Below are 25,378 nucleotides of genomic sequence, written 5' to 3' on the forward strand. Positions count from 1 at the left end.
ACCCCTTTCCTCTTGTAAATACACAATGTACTTTTCCTTACAGACACAACTACACAGTATATAGAAATCTTCAGTTATCCCTTACAAAGCTCCATTTTACTCCAATTAGCTACTAAATCAATCTGTGTGATGATTTAATTCAGGGATTGAGTGAGGGGCAAGCTCTTGATCTTGACTTCCTTGTTTACTGAAATAATTGATATTATCAGATTCTTGGTGATTAATGGGCTTACTAAAGTATACTGGGGCTCAGCAGCTTTGCCTGAGTGCAAAGCCCAAGAATCATATTACGCATTTCCCTGGAGTCAGCTAATTACTGTGTTGAGTTAGACTGTAGAGTAAAGACTAAAGAGAGATGGGAAAGTGTAACAAGTGTTAATCTTCTAGCAAAGTAAAATATCACTTCTGTGGTTCCTTAAGACCCCCATTTCCTGTGGTATATAAATTATGGTTATTTGTACTGCTCCTGTGAAATTTTGCACTTCAGTGTATATAGAGCCACAGAGGGGGAAGTAACAATAGTGAATATAAATTGAAAGTATAAAGGGGTAAGAGTTAAAAAAAAAAAAAAAAAAAAAAACAGGCAGAAAAATAACAGACTGTCAAAGCTTTTGGGGCATTTCAGTTTGAAATGGTCGGGCTAGCCTTGCAGAGTTTTTAGCTATGGCTAGTCCTGCTACTTTAACTAAATGCTTTGGCCCAACTGACAACTGGTACAAAGATCAGCCATGGATCTGCAACAAACAAAAAAGGATCAGCATCTGCCAATGTTATGCCAGTTTTAAACAGTGGCACCTGATGGGAAGTGGCATCATTCAGCAGAACATGAGCATCATGCCATTTGTTGGAGATATAATTTTCTTCCAGTACAAACAGCAGGGGCATGTGCCAGTCATGAATGTCATATAAGCAACCTGCAATGCAATGCATGAATAAACAGTTTAAGTGGAGTGCTGTCCTACTCCAGATTTTTGATATAAGCAACCTACAAATATGTTGCAGCAATTTAAAAAGGCTTCAGCCAAATTGATGTAGGTTGTTTTATAATGTTGCTTTTATTACTTTTGCTACTATTGACAACATTTGTGAATAGATAGATAAATAATAATAGTAATAATAATAATTATTATATTACTTTTCATTTGAAAGATACTTAATTTCTCTGATATTTACTGTTACTCTTTAAGAAAGATATTCTAATCCAGTTACTTTATTAATTGTCTGAATAAATGGTTAAATACTCAGTTATGAAAATTATAATAGTTGAAGCCCTTGAACTATTTAAAAGTGAAATGGGAACAGCAATCAACTAGGCCTTCCCCTATTTCCAGACTACATACCACAATATAGCTATACTTTACAGTACATACATGAACATACTTTCTCTGAACAAGAAGCTTCTGGCTGAGGGGAAAGCAGGTTATAGGAGTTGAATGAATAGATAAAAACTATGTGTAAATTGCGCCAGATTCAGCAGACCACCATGGGAAATGCAGTATGAGGGTGGATGAGATAAGCCAGCCGTCTTTCTCAACTAGCAGAGCCTCCGGAGAACTATTAATAATGAAACAACATGCTGGTTTGTACAGATTTCACATATCATGAAAATGGCTTTTTAGTTGCTGTTATAGACCTTTTACCTGTCTGCTCAACTTACACTGGTGTAGGAGTTTGTGAAAGGCACAGTGGGAGCACTCTTTGCCCTTGTTGAGAGCTTTTTAGTTACTGGGGGAAACTGGTGTTTGGTGTGTAGAGTACAGTACAGTATATGTGGAGCTGTAGAGATTATGATCTGTTAGAAGTTCTACCACAACCAAGTGGCACTCTGTTACTCCGCTTGCTGATTTGCAGGACTAAGCTGGCTGAGTTGGAGTTTTTCCTCTGTGATGGACTGCTTTAGAATCTTAACCTGCAGGGTTTGGCGTGGCACCTGTCTGGTCTTTTTTGTCACAGTATCAGAATATATGAAATTTTCTCAACCACATTGCAAGTTAGAGAAGGAGGAAAGTCTGAAATGGCTAAATTATTTATCTGAGGACTGTAGAATGGTAGAGGTAAGAATTTGCTCCTTTATTTCAGAATACAACAGGTACTACTGTGTCCATACCATAAGAGTCTTTGGAGGAAACTGGCTCATCATCCGCTGCCTACCTGCCTGTCTGCCATTATTTGCAATGCTGATTGATAGCTCTCTCTCTAACCCCCTCCATCCTGAACTGCAACCGTGGTTTGCTGCCTTTTTATTTCTGTCTCCTTTTGGTTCCTTTTCCTCTTTTTCTCAGTCGCTATCGCTTTCTTTGTGTCTCTCTGTAGACTGTGAGCTGATATCATCCTTTGAAAAGGTAATGATCCCAGTGTGTTGAGATTATGTATGTGTGCTGCACAGTGTAATGGCCTGGCTTTTTATTACCTGCCGCATACTAATCCCACAACTGAAGGAATGAGATGACACCTGCAGGGAGCTGTGTGCAAGCTGCAGCCTCACATGAAAGAATGGCCATTAAAAATGATCAAAGAAATTACTGCACTTGGCTGCACAACTCTGCTCTCACGCCTGCTTAGGTGTACATCCCTCTGCCCCCGACACGCACAAGCACGGCATACATACACATGCACACATGCATACATGGACTCAAACTAATTAGTATCTCTCTCTGATGGATACTGTCCAAGTGATCCTCTGTGGAAATGTCCTGTGCATAGTTGCCTTAGGCTCTTTGCAGATACTGATGCACCCACGCTAGCAGATAGGAAATGGAGGACATGCATGAGTTCAAAATGATAGTCTGTTCTCCATACCCCTACCACAAATTATTCATAGACATATTACCACAAGTGTTTTCCAACTGCATTTTAATCAGACCTTCTCCTTAGGGGTCTTGTATTATGTTAAAAATGAAGTTTATTCATTGCATTTCATTACATCATGTTTGTTGTATTAATGACAAAAGGAGTTTGCTCTTTAGGAATGCAATCACTGGATATTTTTTAATCTCAGTATTTGCTTGAAAATACATTTTAACAACTAGCACAGTGGCGAACATTTGTGTTGCCCTGCCCTGTCAGCAGCAGTAGAATCATGGTTGAGTCAGTTTTCTCTTACTCTTACTTTCGATGCCCACCCAGTTACTAAATTGCATCTATACTATAGTGAACTGTCTTCTCCCACCCCCTCCTTCTCTTCATGACACTTTGTTGGCTTGCAGATGACATTTTTCTGCAGCCAGTCTACTGCCCCTCATAACAAATCCACTCCTTGAGCCGGAACACACTGATAAATGTAATTTATTTCCTATAGAGCTTGGAATAATAACTCTTTCACTTTGTTAAATGTCTGGTCTGAAATGGCAACCACTACTTAATGTGTTATTAGAATCAACACCTGCAGAAATGATAGGAATCTCATTTAAGGGAAAGAGAGCACAGGATTTAAGAAACAGCCCCTGGAGACATGCAAAAAGGACCACATTCTCATTGTAATTGTAAATGATTATTGCAGTATATATTATTTTTTCTGCAGTGAAGAGAGTCTCGCCAATGCTGAGGGAATGTGGTTATCACAGGGATCCATTTTAGTAAGAGATTCCTTTTCTTAGTACTCCTCCTTCCTCCCCCTTAGCCCCTCCCTTTCTCTGCCTCAGCGGTCCATTTTAGAACCATGCGGCTGCATGGTTTGGTGGGTAATTTCACTGCCTTTTCATGTGTCGGACGGCGAGGAATCCTCCTCCATTAGGTAGTGTCATCTTGTGATGTATGATGTATGCACAGAAAGGCAATCTGATGTTTATTCATGACTTTCAAGGCAATGCCTCAGCTAAGCCCTCTGATTTCCTTTTAAGGAACAAAACTACGTGAGATTGAGACTTCAGTTTAAAGGCACACAGACCATCCTGCAGCCCTCTTCTCTCTCTGTCTCTCTCACATACACATATACTCTCTCTCCTCTCACCCACAGCTCTTTTTTATCTCTTTTAAACTCTCCCTCGATATTTTTTCTGTCAGATTTAATTTATTTGACCCTTAGAAAAAAGATCACATGCAGTTATTTCCTTCTGATTTTGCCTGGCTGTCTCCCCATCTTGCCTCTGTACTTAGCTAAGGACTTTGATGAAGAGATGAATTTAGATCGTTTTTATAGTAGGCTGGCACGTTAATGAGACACCAGCACTGTGAGACTAAAAGGCCCTCTGGTCACACACGACACACACACACACACACACACACACACACACACACACACACACACACACACACACACACACACACACAGAGTATACATAAATATATTTTATATGTGAACCAGAGCAAGACATATTGACATCTGCCTACTTCTGTCCACCATACTGTCCAGTTTCTTGCTCTTATGTAAAGAATCAGGTGTTGGATGAAATCTGCAGCAATCAGTAGCAGTTAAGGATGTCCCAAACCAATCCTAAGGGTCATATCATGGCTGATCCAGGCACATTTTAAGTATCGGTATCAGCTAAAATAAAGCCAATCAAATGCCAATCCTGTCATTACTGTACTCTACTACATTTTGTCCACCTCAGCCTGCTGGTGTTGCAACACTGCTCTACTTTACAACAGCCCACAGTACAAGCACATTTGCTTGTAAATACAAGTGAAAATTAGTGTGCAATTGTGAACCTGTGCAAGTATCTCTGAATTCTGATGTCCTTGTGGGCAATTTTGCTTAACACTGAGTCTAATCTTCTCTATCTAGTAGGCTATACCTCTTATTTAAATGTGCCAGATACATATGAAATCAACATTGCATATTTTCTGCTGCTATGTAAAATAAGTATTTGATTGAACCTAAATGTTAAAGGACTCAGATTAGGGTCAGAAAAACTTTATTGGGACATCCCTTGCAGTAGTCACAGCTTTAAAATAACAGTGTTTGTAATTTTGACTCCAGATCTTTTGTGTTTAACAAGTAACCATAATTCAAAAAGCTTGTCCCTATTTGTCTTGTAAATTACTTTTTAATGGTAATGGTAATAAAGCCACATCTATCCATCATACTAGCACAAGTCCATGCAGTCCTTTGATGGGACTCCTCCTATGAACAAATGGTATCTATTAATATTCACAATGACCAACCAACCAACAGCACATGCATCATAAGGTATGAAAAACCTACCATTGGAGTAGTATTAATGTGTACATTGATGATACTCAGTCATGTAGTGTAGGTGTGTGTTTATGTTTGCATGTTGTTAGGGTGAAATCCTCTCAAGGCTTGAGACTGTAGTGCTGCATGTCAGGTGTAGTATGGCTGCTGCCTGTATGTGGTTTAATAAATTGATACCATGGATACATGGTATCTGACTCAACACACAGTGAAGGAGGGGATGTAGTATGTAAACCAAGAAAACTGTTATAATTAGACCTGTTTACCTAGCTTTCCGTGTATCTTTTTAACATGAGCCGTGGACAGGTCCCTCCTCCATCATCCCATGTTTGATTTGAATAGCTTAAGTGCAGTATGATCCTGCTATATTTTGGGGATGCATTGGAGCATGAGTGAGGCAAATGACTACATTTTGCATTTAACATTTGTAATACTGCGCTAATAACCACAGGCGCTTTCCTTGAGTGGTGCATATTCTAACCTTATATGATAAATAATGCAAATGTAGCAACCCCTGCAAATGCCAGAGAAAATGAGGTAGAAGGGAGAGAGAGGGCAGGAGAGCGAAGGAGTAGAGAAGGGAGAAGAGGAAGCTGAAGCTAGCATAACTAACTGATTGTTGTGCTGTCAAATTGATTTGCATGAAAAAGGCCGGCCTAATTGCAACACTTAGCTGCAGCGTACTGATAATACAGAGCAGGATTACAAAAGGACATGGAGGAGCTTTTATTGAGAAGGATTTCCTGGGTGTCTTTGAGAGATGCACCACCACCCTCTGTTTCTGTGGGGGCCATTCAAAGCAGTGTGTTCCTCACCTTGTCCTGTCTGACATGACATATCCATCATGCAGATTCATACCCTGAGTGCTGTCTGAGCAACCATTACCATATAAATCATTCATACATTTTTTTTGCTAACTTACCATTTGAACCTCATAAGTTTTGAGAAATATATTTATATATGTCACATTTTTAATTTTCCTTCAAGCGGCATGTTCCTTAGAGAAACAGTACACCAACTCCCTGTAAGGATTTAGGTGGAATGTCTCTTCCAAACAGATGGTATCCTTCAGCATTGAGGTGTATAGAATGAAGGAATAAAGAGAAATATCAGTCCAATGTCCATTTATTTCAGAGCTCTGGTTTTACTGGAGATTTTCATACATACATCTTTTGGCAGACAATTTATTAAAATAAAAAGCAAAATTGGCAGACAGCACAAGTTGAGAGAGCAGCAAAGTTACCTCCAGCTCACAGATAATCGCTACAGCACCCTTCACTCTTTATATACAGTGTTTACCTCAAGTGTAAAAACCAGCGGTGACAATAATAATAATCAATTGAAAACAAAAATGCATGCATGTTTACTTTGCAACCAAAGCCCTAAAATTGTCATTTAAAACATTTGAAGCAACATTGCAGACTGATATTTTTCAGGAGAGAAAAGAACTAAAGATAGCAGGCCTACCATCACAATGAATATAAAAAGTTACCTGGTTTAATAAGGCGAGGGTGTGGAAAAGTACAAGGTTGTGGGTGGTGGTTTAGCAAAGGGCTTCCTGAAGCTGCCAAAGGCAGTACTTCCCTTTCTTCCTTTTATTTCCTTTCTTTAATAATAAATGATGGATGTTTCAAATTACGAAACAGTGCTGGGAAAATCCAATTTAGTCCTGGGCTTTGTAGGGAGGGTGTTAAGAAAAAGAGGAGTTCTGTATCAAAGGCCCTTGTTTGCTTTAATATTTGCAGTGGGGCCACTACTGAATGATGTAATGTGCCATGTGATAATGGGTCATATGTGCTTTTAGCAAATCATCTAGTTCCTACCCGTAAATGCATTTCTGCTTTGCAAAGAATTGTTAGCGGCCTTTCCTTGTCAGATGTTGATTTTAGACCATTTTCATAATCAATTGTGTATGTGTGTATTGTGTTGGATTTATGTGTTTTGCATGTGTGGATAAAGATAGGAGCACTTAGTGAATTCCTGTTGCTCATTTGGGCGCCCTTACTGATATTTGTTGATTGTATACAGCTGACCCATGGGTTTTGTAAAATGTTATGTGATTCAGGCAATTGATCATCTTGCTGTTTAAATCCACAGCTGTTTGGCCAATGAACACCTGTTCTTATCCAACAGTGAGCAATGAAAATTTGTTGAGAGTTCTGAAAGCCAGAAATCTTAGCACCTGGCATAGTTCAGCATTTTAACAGCAGACATTGGCAGTGTGCGAAATACTATATAGCGTGCTATATTTACCCTCCGTCAACGGAATGAAAAAAGTAGGGTCCATGGCATGTAATCCCACAATGCACTACGTTGTATTTTAGAGATGCAAAAATTACAGTTGTGCAACAATACACCTGTCAGTGATGACACAATGATGATTCATTTACAGCTCACTTAAGAGTAAGCTATTGAGTGTCTATGAGGTATAGGGAATCAGGATTGCAGACACAGCTTTTGTGACTTCTCATAGCAGGAAAAGGCTAGGCAGGTGACATGTGTAACTAATAACATTAATGATGGAGCTGTTCCATGAAGGTGTACTAGTAGCACATACTAGTGAACCAGCATTGACACTAACAGGGCCCTGGAACTGGCACACCTGAAAAGAATGTAATCATTATTATGTAATATTTGACACTTGTGTTTTGCCAGTCAACATGTCATCTGTGAGAAAGGCATATTGATGTGTGTTGGCAACCTCCATTATTATGATCACTTGTAATTGCATATGTAACAATATTATTATTTATTGAGTGATTAACAATAAATATTTATTTTTTGGTTACTAGAAAACCTCTTTCAAGTCATTGCTTTGCAGAAGTAATTTTCTTTTCTTAATTTTCTTTTTCACTGTGTATTGCAATGCACAACCCACCTAATATTATTCTAATTTCTGATTGCATCAGTGTCACATCTTATTCAGTTTAATACGATATATAATTTAATTATATATATGTGGGCTTCGGAGTTATACATTCTAACTCAATGCTTGTTCAAAGGAACAACAATTTCTTGCCTCCAGGGACATCAATGTGGCCTGTCACTGCTACACAACAGAGAGCTGTTTCTCCCCAACTAGAAGACAACTGGTTTATTTGCATTTGTGTTTAGATGTGTCTGTTTATGCTTCCTTATCTCAGCTCTTTGTCTCTGACTGGTGATTGGATTGCAATCGGATAGTGCTTGACCACATGAAAGTACAGGCTGTAAATGCACCTAAGACGCATTGAGGAGGGATCGTGATCCGATTGGCCAAACCACCTCCAGAGGTGGTCAGGGACACATTGTGACTACATTGAACACAAGTGCAAATGCAATTGTGTTGTCAATCTACATACAACGACTACATGGGCAGAAATATGTTATTGCACGCGACTGATCCAAACCAGCGAGGTAACAGCCATTAGCCAGATAGCGAGCTAAGCTACTAGCAAGAAAGCTATGGATATTCAAGACACTAGTGGATGGAGTCAAGAAGAGACTGCTTCTTCACCCACTTCAAAAGGCAAGCAAAAGTCCATACAGTAGCAGAGTTGTTGGACCCACATAAACGAGAAACAAGAGCGATCGGATTTCAATCGGATCTCAATGTGGACACTGGAGACACATATTATTAATTAATAAAAAGGTGTAAATGTAATCAAGTTAAATCATATCTAGATACAATTTGGATACGAGACACATTTTAATGAAAGGTGTAAAGGGACTCTCTGTCCACTGGATATTTGTCTAAATTTCTCTCATTTTCTCCTCACCACAACTTCAATTTCAGTAGATCCTGTACATCACTCTCATGTGCCACCATTTGTTATCCTCTTCTCTACGTCCCTTGACAGTCTCTGTTTTTTGAGTTCATACTTAAATCCACCCTTACAACTGTCTCTGCCGCATTACCACTATACTTGATTCCACTTTGACACCACTCCCCTGTGCCAAAATGCTTTTTTAAACAACATTGACAAACATATATCATGTATCTTTTTCTTTGTTTTGCATATTTTAAATCTTTTAAATCTAATTATATCAAGTAAAATGATACTGTAATCATAAAGAGTCTGAGAAATTGTAAATAGTAAATTGTGAATTGTTTTTTTTTTTTTTTTTTTGGTACATTCAGCATGCCTTAAAGGACCAGTGTGTAAGATTTAGCAGCATTTAGCGGAATGGACTTGGCAGGAATGGAATACAATATTCATAGGTATGATTTAATTATTGTATAATCACATGAAAATAAGAATTTTTTTCGTTACCTTAAAATGAGCCCTTTATATCTACAAAGGGAGCGAATCCACTTCCATGGAGGCCACCATGTTGCACTGCCATGTTTCTACAGTAGCCCAGAATGGACAAACCAAACACTGGTTCTAGAGAGGGCCTTTCATGTTTTTTGAGTTTTGCAGCCACTATAGGTTTTCCTACATGCTTGGAAGGGGAGGGGGAGGGGAGGTGTATTCATTTGGTTGCAATCTATAACCTCACCGTTAGATGCCACTGAATCTTACACACTGGTCCTTTAAATCTAGTAATTCCAGCTATCACACTCTTTGCCCCTCATTGTATGAGAGGTCTTTGCAAAAGGCATATGCTGGCTAAATGCTGCTTGGTGAGTTACATGAACATTGGTGTCATATCAAAGTGTTATGGAGCTCACCAGTGCCAAGTGTATTTAAATCCTGCTCCATTTTTAAAAATCAAAACCCATTTTATGTTTTCCCTGTGGCTTACTCTGTTGAGACCTTCCCTCCACCTTTTAGTCTTACTTTCTCCTACACCACTTTTAACCTTCCCCATCATCCCTCTCCTGCTTGTCCCTTGTTTCCTTCTTCTTTTCCTGTTTCCTTCCTCTGCTCTGTCTGATCCTGCACATTTTCTTCATCGTGACTAGCGTGATGGCAGGCAGGCAAGAACATAGCACTTTAACGAAGCCAACATTACCAAAGAGCTTTGGCTGGGAGGAAGTCTGGCTTTTTCGTTCCTGCAGATTGGTTAATATTCCTGTCCACCACATAAAGAAATGTAAGAAGAAATAGGCATTTCATCTTAATGAACCTTTTCCTCAGAGTGCACACACAAGAAGAAGGCAAATCTATAAAAAGTTCTGAGAAGTAAAAGGCATAAAAGGCTGTTAGCTCTAAAAGGCACATTTCCTCCTTTTGTTCTGGCCATGATCGAGGTAATTCTCCAAATTTGCACTGAAAACACAGCTTAGTGTCTTTGGCTCTTGGGAATAAAAATGAGAATGGGTCTCAAGGTCCTTATTACAAGCCTCTCGTGTCATTTTCAAACAAGGCCTTCATCTGTTTCTGTTCCCTCCATCCTCCCTTTGGAACCTTATATAAGACTGGACATATGTGAAGAGCAACCATTGAAGCTGCAGTCTTACTCCTCTGACCAGCTGCAGTGAGTTACATGAACAGAAAAGACTTAAATCATTTTCTCCATTTCAGGTACAGCAGATAACTAACTTTCAGTCCTCGCATGAACAAGAAGAATGACTGTTCCTCGCTTATGCAAACACTCAGATTACAAATGACTGGCTGCAGACTTTAACAAGTTACACAAGCAGTATATTTTATTGCTCAATCATAATGCAAGATCTTTCGTATGTCAAAACTAGCTTGAACATGACCACAATTGGGAAGATTATATTTTTCCTACATTTGATATTTGGCTTCCCAGTATTCATTTTATGTGTAGTTTTTTTTTCTTTTTTTCATTTAAATGGACAGTTTTGAAAGATTTGGAATGGGCAGTGGACAGCTTCAAGCAGAAAATGTTGATCTTGTATCAGTATTGAGTTGACTAATGCCTACAGTGCTTAAGCAGCTACAGATGCAGATGGACTTCACAGATCCTTTTGTTGAAGTTGGCTCCTTCTTTCATAACCTTAACAGTAGGATTTGCCAAAAAGTCTTGAAGAAATGTCTTTTTCAGTCCAATTAATTCTGTCATTGCCCTTTAGCAGTAAAGTGTGGAGGCAGCAGATTTTTTTTTCCACAGCCAGCACAGGTCATGTTCATGTGTGCTTGCCTAGTTCTATTCTTATGAGTGCTTCGTGCCTTTTTCTCATCACATTCACAGCCTCAGCTCATTTTGAGTGGGTGGGACAGGGGAGGTTTGAACCAGACAGGTTGTCTCCTGACAGTACTATAAATTGTGGGTAACATGTAATTTCTAGAGATTTCATCGGCTAGGAGACAATGATATAGTATGATGCGGTTTGTTGTAAGATTCCATGTTACATACGTTTGAATATGGGTTGCTATAATTCAACAGGTTATGCTATAAATTATGTTGGTGTATGGTGTTTTTAAAATCTTGTTACAAGTACCCCTTTTTAACTTTAAGCACCTGCCCCTCTAAAGGTCTCTACACGAAACATGAGAACATAACATAACTTGAACATAAGAAAGTAATGATAATGAATTCTGAAGCTGAGCAGTGTTGGCCTTCTCTTTACATTATATTTATTTGGTTCAGATATGATAGAAAGTGTCAGTGTGGCAATATGCACAAATCAACAAAATGTATCTTCAATATGAAGCTTGTCTATCAAAAGACGTCATTGCCTGACTTTGCCAAGGCAAAGACATCATCTGTGGTTCAGGCTTATGGTGGCTCTACAGAGCTCAAATGTAAAGTAGCGTGCAACGCATACTATATCAAAGCAGACACTAAAACTATTACAGTGTGTGTGTGGTGGGTGATGATATAGTCTGCATTACAAAGCTCGGGTGTAAGAGTGGTGGTATTAACTGTCTGCTGCCGTAATGAGAGAGTGAGCTGTCAGAGACACACATGTAATGGCTCCCTTGCCAGCCGCCCAGTTCAGGCCCTGTGGGACACAGCACAGACACACCATTTCTTTCACACTGTCTCAGCTCTTGCACTCTTTCACTCTCCCTCTACCTCTCCCTTTCTGTCTTGTCTTCCCTCCTTATTCACTTCCTTTCTCCTTTGTTAAACTCTGACCTGGACAGGGACGATGGCAGGCCTCTCATATCTTTTGTCTCTTTCTATTGGGCAGAAGGCAAATCCTACACATGTCAACAATCACATACACATATAAAATCTCACTGAGCATGCAGGACTCAGGAGGGGCATTTAGTGACTATATCCCATAGGAAGGCCTATTCTATTCAGTATACAGTGGTTTTCTCATGGGCAGTCAAGTCTAACCTCACTGAAACAGGCAAACAGGCAGCAGCTTCTCAATAGACCAGAAACAATAGTCACATTCTGATGGTACATCTCCATCTCTCTGACAACCATAGCACTATATGCTTTGAGAACTGCTCTGTTAGAGGAGCTGGTTCACAGTCAACTTCCCACTGGACTTGTCCTTCATGTGCAAGGTCAATTTACTCTCCTAGTTTTACTGAAAACAAAAGGCTTTGCAGCTTTGACATCATTGTGATTTTGGTAAGGAAATAAAAATCTACTAAATATTCGCTATCTAGTTAGCCTATATGGTGTTCTTGGCTAAAAGGCTATTGTGCAGTGCAACAGTCACACCAGTAGTCCCAAGAAGAGGATTTCCAAAATTGCACATCCACTATTATGGCTGAGCTTCCTCCTCCTCTTTCTCCTCTGCTCCAAACCAATCTATAAGCATTCATCCCCGGAGGCCTGCCGTTATGACAGTTCTTTCATCAGCCATTACTGCTGGTGTTAATGGCGTCCTCATGCTGACTTTAAAGACTGATTATCATATTGTGTAGGTTGATTGACAGTTGACCTTCACACCAGTTTATGAAGAGCTGGCTAGATAGAGTGGGTCACCTCGATTGCCTCAGTGACAGGGTATTAATACTAATCTGATAGAATTACCAGGAACCAATTAATCTACAGACCTTAGACAAGACAGTTGTTAAAGAGATAGTGCTGTTTCTCAGCGTGGCCAAGACAGGCCATGCACATAGGTGCGTGAATTTCACAGCATGAGTGGTTCATTTCTATCAAGTCTATGTGTGTGTCTGTGTGATGAGTCAAAAGGTGAGGCATCATGGCTTTGCAAATGCTTAAGTGAGGTAACATTGACCCAGCGTGGTATACAGCTTACTTATTAGTGCAAGAGATGGATTCAGGGCAGAGAAATGGTCTGAGTGAACTGCCATGTAGTCTAAACATACTGTATGTTGAGGAGACATCTACTGATTTTCTGATGGAGAATATTTTTGAGTGAAGTCCTTAAATCTCTACCTGCATTAGTCATGTGTTTTAATGTAGTGGTTTTCATTAAAATTTCATTGATTGGCCTGAGGATAGGGCATTAAGACAGACTCAGTTGTGGTTCCATCTTAATTTTAAATTCTAGTGAAGACTGAAGTATCAGAATGTCAGGCTGAATTTTTGGGTACAGTGCTTCTATACAACTATAAAGATCTTTTATGTCTTTGGTTTAAATTTCTCTTATCATTTAACATCTGTTAAATGTTGGAACAAATACATACAAAATATATATAGAATATTGTCATAAAGTGCGAGGGTTTCCATAAATAGAAAAAATGTCTGCTAATGAATACTTGGATTAATGATGCTTTGGGATGCCATGAGATGACATTCATAATGTCTGGACCATATCATCCAACTGACATATTTATCGTTGTCAGTTCTGCACCCCGTCAATGCTGGAGCTTGTCACTTGAGATGCTGTGTTTCCTTTTCAAATTGACCTCTGTGGATATGATCGATAATTAAACATTTTGATAGGAGTACGAAGCAATGCGGGCTGTGTTTGTTCTAAGAGAGATAACATTTTCAGACAGTAACCAAAGCATGGCAGAACAGCCCGGCAATATTACCTCACGCTGAGCTGCATAATAAAGAGGGCCCGCATGCATATTAATGCCAGCACTCTGCATAATGTCTACATCTTATGACAGGCTTAGAAATACACAGACACCTCACTGGTATTGTTTAACATTGCCTATGCTTCACCGCTGTTATTTGCATCCACATTCCCTCATACAGGGAGGGATCTCCCCTAACCCTGGTTTCACCCACGTCATCTCCTCTGGCCCTTGCTGCCAGCCTCTTTCCCACACTCCACTAGTCTTGCACACTAACACCCCTCTTTAGAAACACATGGTGAAGGTGTGTGATGCCAAACGAGATCCTCGTTAACTCCCTCCCACTCGGTTGGTACAGTAGAAGCTTTTGGAAGAACTACAGCGACATCTGCATGTGCCATGGTTACAAAGCGCCAGGCTCATACCCACCCACTTCACTGGGCTTTCCCTGCCAGCCTGCTCCCTGTCTGTACTGCCCCTCCTCCTCGCCCCTGCGGCACTCATTTCTCAAATTACTAAACATGGCTAATTGTGTGAGGCGTGAAGCTCACTTCATTTGAATATTCTGGCTTGGGGGGGCGATTTGCCTTGCATAGGGGAAGAATTAAGCAAGGATGTCTGGAAAAGGGAGAATCCGCAATTAGATACACAAGTCTCTGCGGTATCAAATTTTACCTTGGAATTGTTTTTCATGCTGTTAATGTCGCACCTTTCTGCATGGGGTATTGTTTTGTATGAGAACTGATTTCATTTAATTAAGGACTGAATTTTAAATTAATTTCTATTATTCTTTATTTTTACTTTATTTACTTTATTTTATTTTATTTTTTTTTGGTTGAAAGTCACAGTAAACTAAATCTGATTCTTTTAGAAGGTTTCTTAAGAAAAAATTTAAGAGGGTTTCTATAGTGTCCCTTAAAACTACAATTTATTCATCTTGGAATTAGAGAGATGGCAGAATTATCCATTGGAATTCTCAAAGTGCTCTATAGTTGTTCACAGTGTGTTTCCCTTCAGTAACTACGTCCTTCTACATGTGCAAAATGTTAATTCTCACAGTATTTCTTCCACGTGTGTGTTTTGGGGGGTTTGAGGGTGTAATTTATCACTAATTAGTCAAAATATAATGGGCCTAAGTGAATCGCGTTTGAGTTTAGGGTATGGGTTATATTTTGGGGTATGTTTATGTGAGGAATAACTTGAAGCAGTATTTGTTGTATTGTGTAGAATGATTATGGGAAATGCCTCAGTTATTTCAAACTAGTAAGGAGGTTTTTAGCTCTCAGTCTCCCAGTCACTTAGCTTGTATCCAGCCTGGCTCACACCTGCTGCCAACAGTCACCTGCAGTGCTCTGCCCTCATTCATAAAGCATGTTAAATCCTTACATGAGCTCCGACAAAATTAACGGCGAATCGTTCATTCAAACAAGTTTTTTGTTTAAATGATTTAGCTGGCCACATGCAAATATTTCATCAAGTCTGAAATCGCCATAATAATCTAATTTCTGTTCAATTCACAAATCCACAAACATCATTAGTTCTACGTGAACAGACATTCTCTGTATGTGAGATGGCTCCTTGCACAGATTGTAAGGTGCTCAATTAATCCGTGTCGGAAAGGTTCAGCGCACTGACTTTTTTTAATTAATGTTGAATTAAACGAATTGGCAGGTTGCCAGAAACCAGGCACGCAGCTTTGAAGATTGTCATCGCGTAATGAGTCGCTTTTTTTCTCTTTATATTTTATGCTTTTCTATTTCCACTCCCTCGCTCTCCGCTGCCATTTGCCTGTATGCCTTAGCGATTTAATGATATGCAAATGAAATATGCATAAAACCATTCTGCTGTAGGATGATTAAGCACAGAGGACATTAGCCAGTGCCCGCCACAGTGTCTGTTGTCTCCTCTGCATTCCGCTTCGGCCAGGCGCCATCAACACCGTTCTAATAAAAGATCAATGCTGCTAATGCACTAATCATTTGAATCACACAAATAATATCCAATTTGAGGAGAAATTAGATTCCAGGAGGGTTTCTTCTTGCTCCAGTTTTGTAAGATCCAGAACCAGGAAAGGCAGATGTCTTCATATGTGAGAGTTGGTGCTCTAGAGAGCAGGCAGAAAGAAAAGAGACTAGGTTTTCCAGGAGGGAGCACTTAACATCACTGGCAATGCAGGAGCTTTTCTCTGCTTGTTTGTGAGAACTGTGGCATTATTTGACTACTGGCATATAACGAAGGAAGAAAAATATCCCCGTTCTTGCTTTCCTTCTCTCTCTCGCTCTCTCTCTCTCACACACACACACACACACACACACACACACACACACACACTCCACCCCCCATTCCATTCTGCTCTCTCGTGCAAGCCCTCTTTTTTTGTAATCCATTTGTGTAATGAAGACGCTGCACAATTAACATCCCCCATGGAATTAAATAAAAGGGTGATTATCCAAAGTTCATTAGCTCCGAAAGATTAGAATATCCATGTGTTTCCCCCGTGAAGAATATGGAAAAATACGGCACCAATTAGAAATTAAATTGTTAATCGTATTTGTTGGCGATCATGATTATCGCGTTTGAGATGCCCAAAAAGATGCCAACTTTCAAGCAGTCCTTCCTCAGTGGTGGTACAACCAGATTCAGACATCTTGGTAGTGCATGCCAAGATAGGGTAGCAAGCACAAAGATGTGATAATCCCTCCCTTTGGATGACTTCCTTAATTATTCATATTTCACAATCATGCCTCTTGTCCAAAGGAATCCATGGGGAAAAAAATTAAACAATAATTGTTCGATGCCAGTGGATAGATATCCTTGCGTTGCTAATTACGGTTTTAATTCCGACTGTGCATGTTAACAATTAAAACGAACTTAATGAAAGCCTCCGTTGTGTGTCTTTGCAGCGATGCCCATCCTTGGCTCTGTGCCCGATGCCAGCAGACCTCGCGGGAACCACAGAAACGTTCCTCCGGACCCAGGGAGTAGTCCGAACCGCAACTCAAACCAGTTGGTAAGTCAGCGTTGCATCTGTTTATGATAGTTTAGCGCAGGGGGAAAATCCTGAAAGGGTGGAGTTTGTTCATTTCTTTTGGATGGTTGGCAAGAAGGGGGCAAAAAAGTCGTGGAGATGTGGGGTGTGGGTGTGGAGGATGTAATGAGTTCCCACGGCCTCACTACCCCCAGTTTGGTTGCAGGCAGGCCAGCACCTCCCCCTCAGTGTTTCTTGAACTCAGGTTGCCTCCTTGTCCCTGTGCCTTCTGTACCCATTCGTCTGAGTTCCTGATGTGCCATCCCTCTCGCCTGGCTCTCATGCTGCCGGATACTATATTGAGCCTATAGGAATCCCAGTCCATGATGATTGCTGTGAATATAGATGAATCACACAAATACCTGCATTCCTCTCTCCTATAGCATGGCATGCTGCTCAAGTACAAATTCATGATCCTTTTATGACTTTTTAATTTTTCTGCTCCTAGAAGTTGTTCCTGTCACAGAAGAAAAAATGATCTGGAAGATAACGGGATGTGTGATTCATTTTGATCAGCACAAGTTCAAATAGAGGAGAAAAAAAAGTTAATTAATTCTTGTTCGTCTGCTGATTATAATTTGTTTTGGCAGCTCATTAGTATGCATCCTCATGTTTGCATTTTTTGTCTCTCTTTTGTGTCTGTGACATTGTAAACAGCTGTTATTGAGCTTCAGGCACAGTCCCCCAGGTCCATTCTTCCTCCCTCCTCCTCTTGTAGGCAGGCAAGCAAGATTGGCAGCGTCTGTTGCAGCAGTGCCTGTGGTAGACATTCAATGTGGCTGCCAGCCAGTGCAATAAGAAATGCCAATTTACACTGGGGGAAAATGTGGGGTAAAGGGGGAAGGGAGTTGGCACAAAAAGAGGCACTCGCTTCACACCCTCTACTAATAGTTGAACAGTTTGCCGCTTTTGTCTTGCTTCATCTTGTTTTTTTGTTGTTGTTTTATCCCCATTATGGATTCTTTTGTTGATAACTCAAGTCGTTCCCTTGATTGAATGTGTCACCCTAATTAACAAAGCAAATTTTGTTCTAATTAGTCATATCAGGTGCTGTAATGCCTCTGTTTGTTCTTTTCTCTTTTGTTTTTGGCAACCGACACGTGAAGAGTATCCGATTATGTCGATTTGGCTTAATTGTGGTATATCTCCCTCGTCCTTCGCCAGTTTTCGTGCCAGATGCCATCACATTCCCGCTGGCACACCACTTGAGACCCGCAAGTGCCAAATCATTGCTCCTTGGGCATCCTCCAAACCAGTGACTTTTACCCAAGTCCATAAATGCCAACTGTGAGACTGAAATGGCATTTGTCATCGCCCGTATCTTCCAAGGGTATGTCCTTTACTGCTAACGAATTGGCATGGCGTCTCCTGCCCAGATGGCTGGCTGGCTGCCTGGCACAGAGAGCTGTGCCTCAGATGGTTAGAGAGAGAGCAAGCAGGAGCGAGTGGGAGGAGTTTCCTTTTGTGTCACCGCCACACCCCCCAGTTATTACTAAAACAACAAAACAGCCCCAAGTTTCAGTTGTTTTAGAATTTCTATCTCAGTAATCCCATGTGACATCACCTCCATTTCCCTCTCTTGTGCATGTGGCTCCCATCACTGTAGGTTCACTTCCTGTCTTGCATCTTCTGTGGTATACAGTTTTACTGTATTTTAAAGTGCTGGATATCCACCCTTGTACCTCCATCATGGCGCCATGCAACAACACCTAATCCATCTGAATGACTGCTTCCGAAATTCATTCAGGTGTAGTTCACATCTTGATGTCTCCATCAGCAGGTGTTTACTTGTCCATCATGGCGGTACTGAAAAGATGAATGTGTGCTCTAAAGAGCTCCAACTTATACTATTTATAAGACAGCCCACCCATTCACAAAAAAAGAGAAAACAAAACCTAATGCGTGTGATGCTACCAAAATGACGGCAGGACCCTTCTGTCTCCCAAGCTACATCTAACCACCTACCCTAGAGAGCGAACAGAAGTCCGCCTTGGTGCTACCACTGAATGGATGGCACTGTGCCAACTTCTCTCTGCCATCAACCGCATTTGCTCCTTGTTTCCCTTATTTGCCCATCCCCTTTCTCTCTCAGTCCCTCTCTTACCCACCCTCCTCCTCTTCCTAGCTTTCCTTCCACATGCCCAGTACACCCACCTTCCATCGCGCTCTTTTGTTCTATGGGCTTGACATTAATTAACATACGGGTTAATTGATTCTAAAAGCTGATGATTTCCTCCAACTCGTACCCTGGCTGGCTTTTGCACCCTGCCGTGATACCTCGTGCCTGGCATTAGCTGTACCTCTGCATTGCTGTACCTCTGCACTGGTCCTGGATGGAGAAAGAGAGACCCTAGACCCACAATCAGTAGCCACAGTGTAGTGCTACAGAACCAGAGTGAGCTGTGTCTGTATGCACCACAGTTCATACTAGATCTCGGCTGCTTATTCCACTGTAGCTGATTAAAGTTGACATTTTACTGGCTGATCCTGCCGCACAATGTTGTCCTGGCATTTTTTTAAATAATCAAAGTCCTCCTTCTACCACCTCCTTCTTTTTTGTCTGTACTTCTCCCATTTTACTCTTCTTACCTCTCTCCCAGCTCTCCACACTCCTCCTTTCTCTCTCAGTATCTATTAGTAATTGTCTTTAATTGTTTCACAATCAATTATCCTGTTCTTCTAAGCTGCATTCGTGACCATCCGTGCCGTTACTTTTTGTGGAACATGGATAAGAAGCATAATGAACATGTTGTAAACAATTGAGTGTATTTTGTCATTTTGACAAAGCTCTATATATATATATGTGTGGTAATTATCTTTCTTTTAGTCATTAGCGGTTTCATCACTACCGCATAATTATTTCAGCCACATCTGCTTTTCTCTTTCGTAGCTTTTTATTCTGGTCGTTTGGTACGGAGCTGATTAGGTTAAAAACGGGAGACAAAAATAGTTTAATTATTTAATAAAACCCCCTCTCTCTGAAGTGGGTATGCCCGCTGCTGTTAATTACAGTAGCAATGCTGCTTGCTTTAATAGTCGAGGTAGAATAGACTAATTAAGAGAGAAATTTATGAACGCTCGCAAATACCGTGTGATGTTCTTAATGAGATTGCTATAGAAATTCTTACATATTCTCTCTCTCTGTCTTATGTCTATTTATGTACAATACACCTTTTCTGTTCGACAGTTGTTTGGCTGTTTAATTGGAGATGATCTGATCACAGAATTTCTTTTCCTGTTCTTCGAAGTCTTTCCCAGTCTGGTGTTTGAAAGAAAGTAGTGGCAAAGTGCTTCATAACATGCTATTCTTTCCTGTTTCACACCCTTTTGGGTTTTTTTTGTTTTGTTTTTTTTCCATTATTAAATAAAAAGCAGCAACTGGGCAATAGAGGCAACAAGAGGAATCCATTATGCAAATTGACCAGTATTTGCATAATGTCTTATGCCAGGAATATGCAAATGAATCGTATAATTTATGAGCGCCTGCGTCTGTCTCATAGTGTTCCCATAACGTACAATGAGGAGTTTTTTTCCCCTTCCTTCTCTCTCCTCCTATCCAAGCTGGCACGACATGCACCACACTCACAACCAGACCCATACAAAACAAGCACACCCACAAAAGGGGTTGCTGGCTGGGTACTATGACTGGGTGGGAAAAACTTGTCTGGCAGACTGATGGGGGATAAGGAGGCAGGCAAGGGGAGGGGACGGGTGGTATGGGAGAAATGTGTAGGGGGGCACATAAATCCCTCTACAAAGGCTCAGTAGCAGATGCTAATTCTCTAAAACAACTGCGAAACTAAATAAAATGAGAGACAAAAAACAAAGGCGGAAGATTTCAACTGGGTGGAGCGACAGCGATTTCTGACTTTTCTTTTTGTCTTGTTGCAAGAGCGTTGGTTCTACACTCTTTCTCTTTTCTTTGATGCCCGCTTTTGAGAATTTATTTTTTCTTGTCATTGGGGCTGGCAGCTTTTTCCTCTTGTGGAGGATTTCCTCATGAGTCAGTTGGATGAAGGCAGCTGAGTACTGGATGGGATGGAGAGGAGAGAGAAATACAGAAGGAGAGAGAGGCAGTATCTCAAGGCATGCGTGTGTGGGCTCCAGTCAGTCTCCACCAGTACCCTGGAATGCCACCACTCAATCCAGCCAAGCCCAGCACAGAGCATCCAGGCTGTATCCAGGGAGACTAGGACCAGACTCATCCTTATGTGTGATATAAATTGCCGCCAGTTGTTTGGGCATCTCATTCCCCAGCAGGATTCTGTTTGCTGCAATTATTCTATTACGACTCGTTTGTGATGATTGGCCTGCTTTGCATAGTTGATGTGAGGCTAATGGCTAAAGAGACAATTCCACATTGTTCCGGAGAAAAAAAGCCACAGGGGACTGCGTTGGAAAAAAGGCTTCCAGCACAGCACTCCAATTTATTTTGGACATGAGTGTTGGAGAAAAAAAACTTTTCTTGAATTCCTTCTAAGGGCCTGTCCTCACAGAAATTCCATGTCATCATATTTTTGCATCAACTGCCTCTGTTCTAGAAGTCGGAATGTGCTCTTTCTGCATTTCCTCACTCTTGGACACTGCTGTGCGTGATTGTAGAAAGGTGTTTGTGCCAGGACCGCCCCATTGCACACAGAGTGAGTGTGCCCGCCTCCCCATGTGCCTGAAGGGGCATCTGTTCCCTCCTTGTTGGACAGTGATTGTACAGCAGCAGACGTGTGTACTTTAGTGTGTTAGAACAGGGGCACGTTTGCATATGAGAAACAGAAAGAGACAAGGGAGATTGGATTATGTAAGTCAGCATGATGTGTCTTTCCTTCTTTGTTCAGCATATGCACACAGACCCACACACGCTTCAATAGGTGGACCGTGTCATCTTCTCTGTTGCTGTATCAGACATTGGATTGGAAAAAGGAAAGAGGACCATCTCATGGAAATACTGACCCTTCTGTGTTCTGTAATTTCACCTTTTGGCTTCGGTTGTTTCTCTCGCGTGCTTTAATGCGGTTGATGTTGCTAATTCCAACTCAGACCTTTCTTAATTAGAATGTCAAGATCATTATCCAATGCTATTTAAATTGTTTCTACGTTTGCGTTTTTTATTCACATGTTTTTCCTTATGTACACTGAAGCAGTGAAATTGCCAAGATTAGTTCTGTATGCATGCCAGCAATTATTTTCTGGAATTAGCATTCAACTGGCAGCTTATTATACTGCACAGACCTTTTATTATTTCTGATGAATGATTCATTTAAATGTGGAATATTTGGACTTGAATGCAGCATCTGAATATGCAGCGGACATTTTGCATTCAGGCTGTGATTATTGCACAAATTGGTTCTTCCGATATACATTTTTGTATGTGAACTAAGGTTACATATTACACTTCATTTCCTATGGTGGAAAATAGCTGAATCATCACTAAAGTTCACTTCAGCCCATGTTTGGATGAACCAATGATTTCTTACAGTCTAAGTGTTTTTATATTTTACAGTCCTCTTGATAACATTAGTAGTAGTAATAATGATAATAAGTGACATATTAAAAGAAAAGAAAACAGGAACAAATACAGAAAAAGATACAAAATGACAAACAAAAGAATAAACCAATGTTGAATGAACATTGTAGGGTTTAGGATGATCCTGGCTAACATATGGGCCCTGGGTAAGGGCAAACATGGAGTAATGATAGTGTCACTTTAAAGAACAAGTAGGAGATTACATTACGTCGCCAAACCTGTTCACAAATCATCAAATAAAATAAGGAACACTAAATACAGAGGGAGAAATCAATACATTAGCTAAAAAAATAAAGACCATCATTAACTTGTCAAAATACACCTGCTGTAAATGTCATGGTAACTAAGTATCATGTTTAATTTTGACAACCTTTTTAAGTGATAGAAGGAAAACCTCCTTTAGGTTCAGCAGAGGTAAAATTCAATTTCATTCTTTGAAATTTAAACTCTGTATTAACTTTAGTTTGAAGTTTCTCTAGATCACAGCCACACAAAAAAATATTATAAAAAGAAATTCAGCACTTATAGAAACACACTGATAGGTCATTGGCCTTTCAAAATTAAATTGTATATGTTTTGTATGTGTGTTGCTCGCAGTTAGTGCACAGTACCAGTCAAAAATTTGGACACACTTTCTCATTCAAAAGAATGGGAAGGTGTGTCCAAACGTTTGACTGGTACTGTATGTGTATACATGTTTTGTTCTTGTTCAATGATTTCATGTACGCTTCATCAAAGTACTCATTACAAAGATTTGGCAATAAAAATTGCCTAAAACAGCGAGTTTCCAAAGAAATGCCCCCAAGAAATTCAAGTTTCTTTGGAGGTCTGTATTAACATTTTATTTCCCTACCTGGAAAAAAATTATTCAGTGCGTCCAGGGTTTTCCCTGGATTTTTTGGAGACAAAAGAATAAAGGTTATGACAAATGATGGTGTTGATTTTGTAGGCCTGGGACGATATGCTTATCTCCCAATTCAATACTATCACAATACTTAAGTGCAGATTAGACATTACAGACAGACATTACCATTCAAAGCAACACTCTGCTGCCATGTCAAACAGGAAAACAGGAAACAATCAAACAATACTCTCAGTGCTGGCCCCTGTGACTTCTGTGTACAGCACATAGGGAGATATTGAAGTGGCTAATGTTGGCTAATGCAGTGGTACATGTGCAAGTATCAGTGGAACTGTTGACACATTGTCTTCACTGTGCAGTGCAAACTGCCAAAGTGATGCCACCTGCATTGAGTTGAGGTACCTTGGATATGTAATTAACTGGAACAAGATGTGGTGGTTATACTGTACAGTTGAATGGCATCCATAGAAACAAGCATCAGTTAGACATTTTGGTGCTTATGACCCACCTGTACTATAGTGATATAATCGACACACGGTTTTCTAATATTCCTATCCTAGCCAACCTGCATAAACATTTTTGGTCTACTGAACTGAGCCAAAGAGCAAAATACTGGCTGTACTATACAACTTTCTGGAAGATCAGTATGGCCACTGTCCTGTTCTGTCATCTGATTCAGTAACGTTCATCTCTGAAATCTTTTTTGTTCATCTTCAAAATGTCTGGGCTTATAATGGGTACTACAATAATGAAAGTGAAAGAGAAATTAAAGTTTTGGATCTTGCATTGTATGAAAGTGATGCCCTTCTAACTGATAGTGTCCTTGACTGAATAAAATCAAAAGGATTTTAGGAGGAGAATTCAAACTGAAACTCCATAAGAGCTACTAACTGACCTTTGTGTGCGTGATCTTTACAGTATGTGCATAAGTGAACCAAAGTTTGTTTGACACAGTACTGTCAGTCTCCAATGTTTGACCTCAACTCTTTTTTCTGAACTTTAAATACTCATTGTTGTGTAATTATTTCCGCATTTTTTTTGACAATATGGTGATAAAACTCATGTGGCTCCAGTCACTAGTAGTCAAGTAACAGTAGTAAGTTCTTTGGCTTACAGAATCCTTTTATTTGAGAAATTGTTGCTAAATGTTGGTCTCTATTGTATAAGTTTCTTTAGACTTTAATAATCTTCTCTGCCATTGACCAGATAAATTTAATAGTTAAAACATGTAGTTGCCATGTTTATCATGCATGGCTTCAAGTGGGGTCTACAAATAGGAGCACACAAATCTGTCTATAAATTTGGACCGTTTAATACATTAAATCTTAAAAATCATGATTAGCATGGCAGTATTTAATGCAAATTTAACTCACTGATGTGTTGTTTTTGTTCATCAGACGTCATAATAAACCTGAATCATTGTGAGCCAGGTGAATTTTAGAGCACAGTAGCAGGGTCCATAGTAATAGGAAAGGTATAAACGAGTAGTAAGGCTTGATTGCTAGCCTCACTGAAAGCTCCCGTCACATTCATTGCACCCTTTGACCCCTCAACACACATTAGTTACTGAGGATTTATTTCAGCACAAGATGTTCCCATAAAAGTGGCAATCTTGTCTTAATAGCATGAAGGTTTTAGCATGCTGGATAACAGCATCTGAAATCACAGAGACGCAAATAGGTCTATCCATAAATACAATCCATCCATAATAATGGATACCTCTGTAAAAGGAGCAGTGTTAGAAAAAAAAACTTTGCTCTCTCAGTGTAATGATATAATTGCACTTCTTCCAGTTTCAATAAACTCTATTTTTGTTGTGAGAGGATTTGAGTATGTGATGGGAATTGAAAAGTAGTGTAATATCATTGTGTTATGTCAGCTGAATTTTGTTTGGACAAAGTCTGAGTATGTAGTCTCTGTTTTGGTGCTGCTGGATCTTAGCGCAGCTTTTGATACTGTTTATCACAGCATCCTGATTGAAAGGCTTAGGCAGTGGGTGGGTGTCTCTGCGAGCACCCTCGACTGGTTCTCCTCCTAT

General features: G+C 40.1%; 1 protein-coding gene across 13 annotated transcripts in view; it reads left to right on the forward strand.

Annotated features, from left to right (window-relative positions):
• LOC121887811 overlaps positions 1-25,378 on the forward strand; it is a 110,075-nt gene that overhangs the window by 13,645 nt on the left and 71,052 nt on the right. For 12 of the 13 annotated variants that reach the window (XR_006095416.1, XR_006095418.1, XR_006095425.1 and 9 more), the window contains one exon: positions 16,833-16,939. Coding sequence is in view for 3 of the 13 variants with exons in the window: in XM_042404113.1 (XP_042260047.1) it covers positions 16,860-16,939 (80 nt within the window). In the remaining 10 variants the exon portion in view is untranslated. Of the gene's footprint in view, positions 1-16,832; positions 16,940-17,405; positions 18,058-25,378 lie in introns of those variants that run through there. The other variant, XR_006095408.1, reaches the window with a different exon arrangement.

The sequence above is a fragment of the Thunnus maccoyii genome, chromosome 1 (genome assembly GCF_910596095.1).
Source record: "Thunnus maccoyii chromosome 1, fThuMac1.1, whole genome shotgun sequence".
NCBI classification, from domain to species: domain Eukaryota; kingdom Metazoa; phylum Chordata; class Actinopteri; order Scombriformes; family Scombridae; genus Thunnus; species Thunnus maccoyii.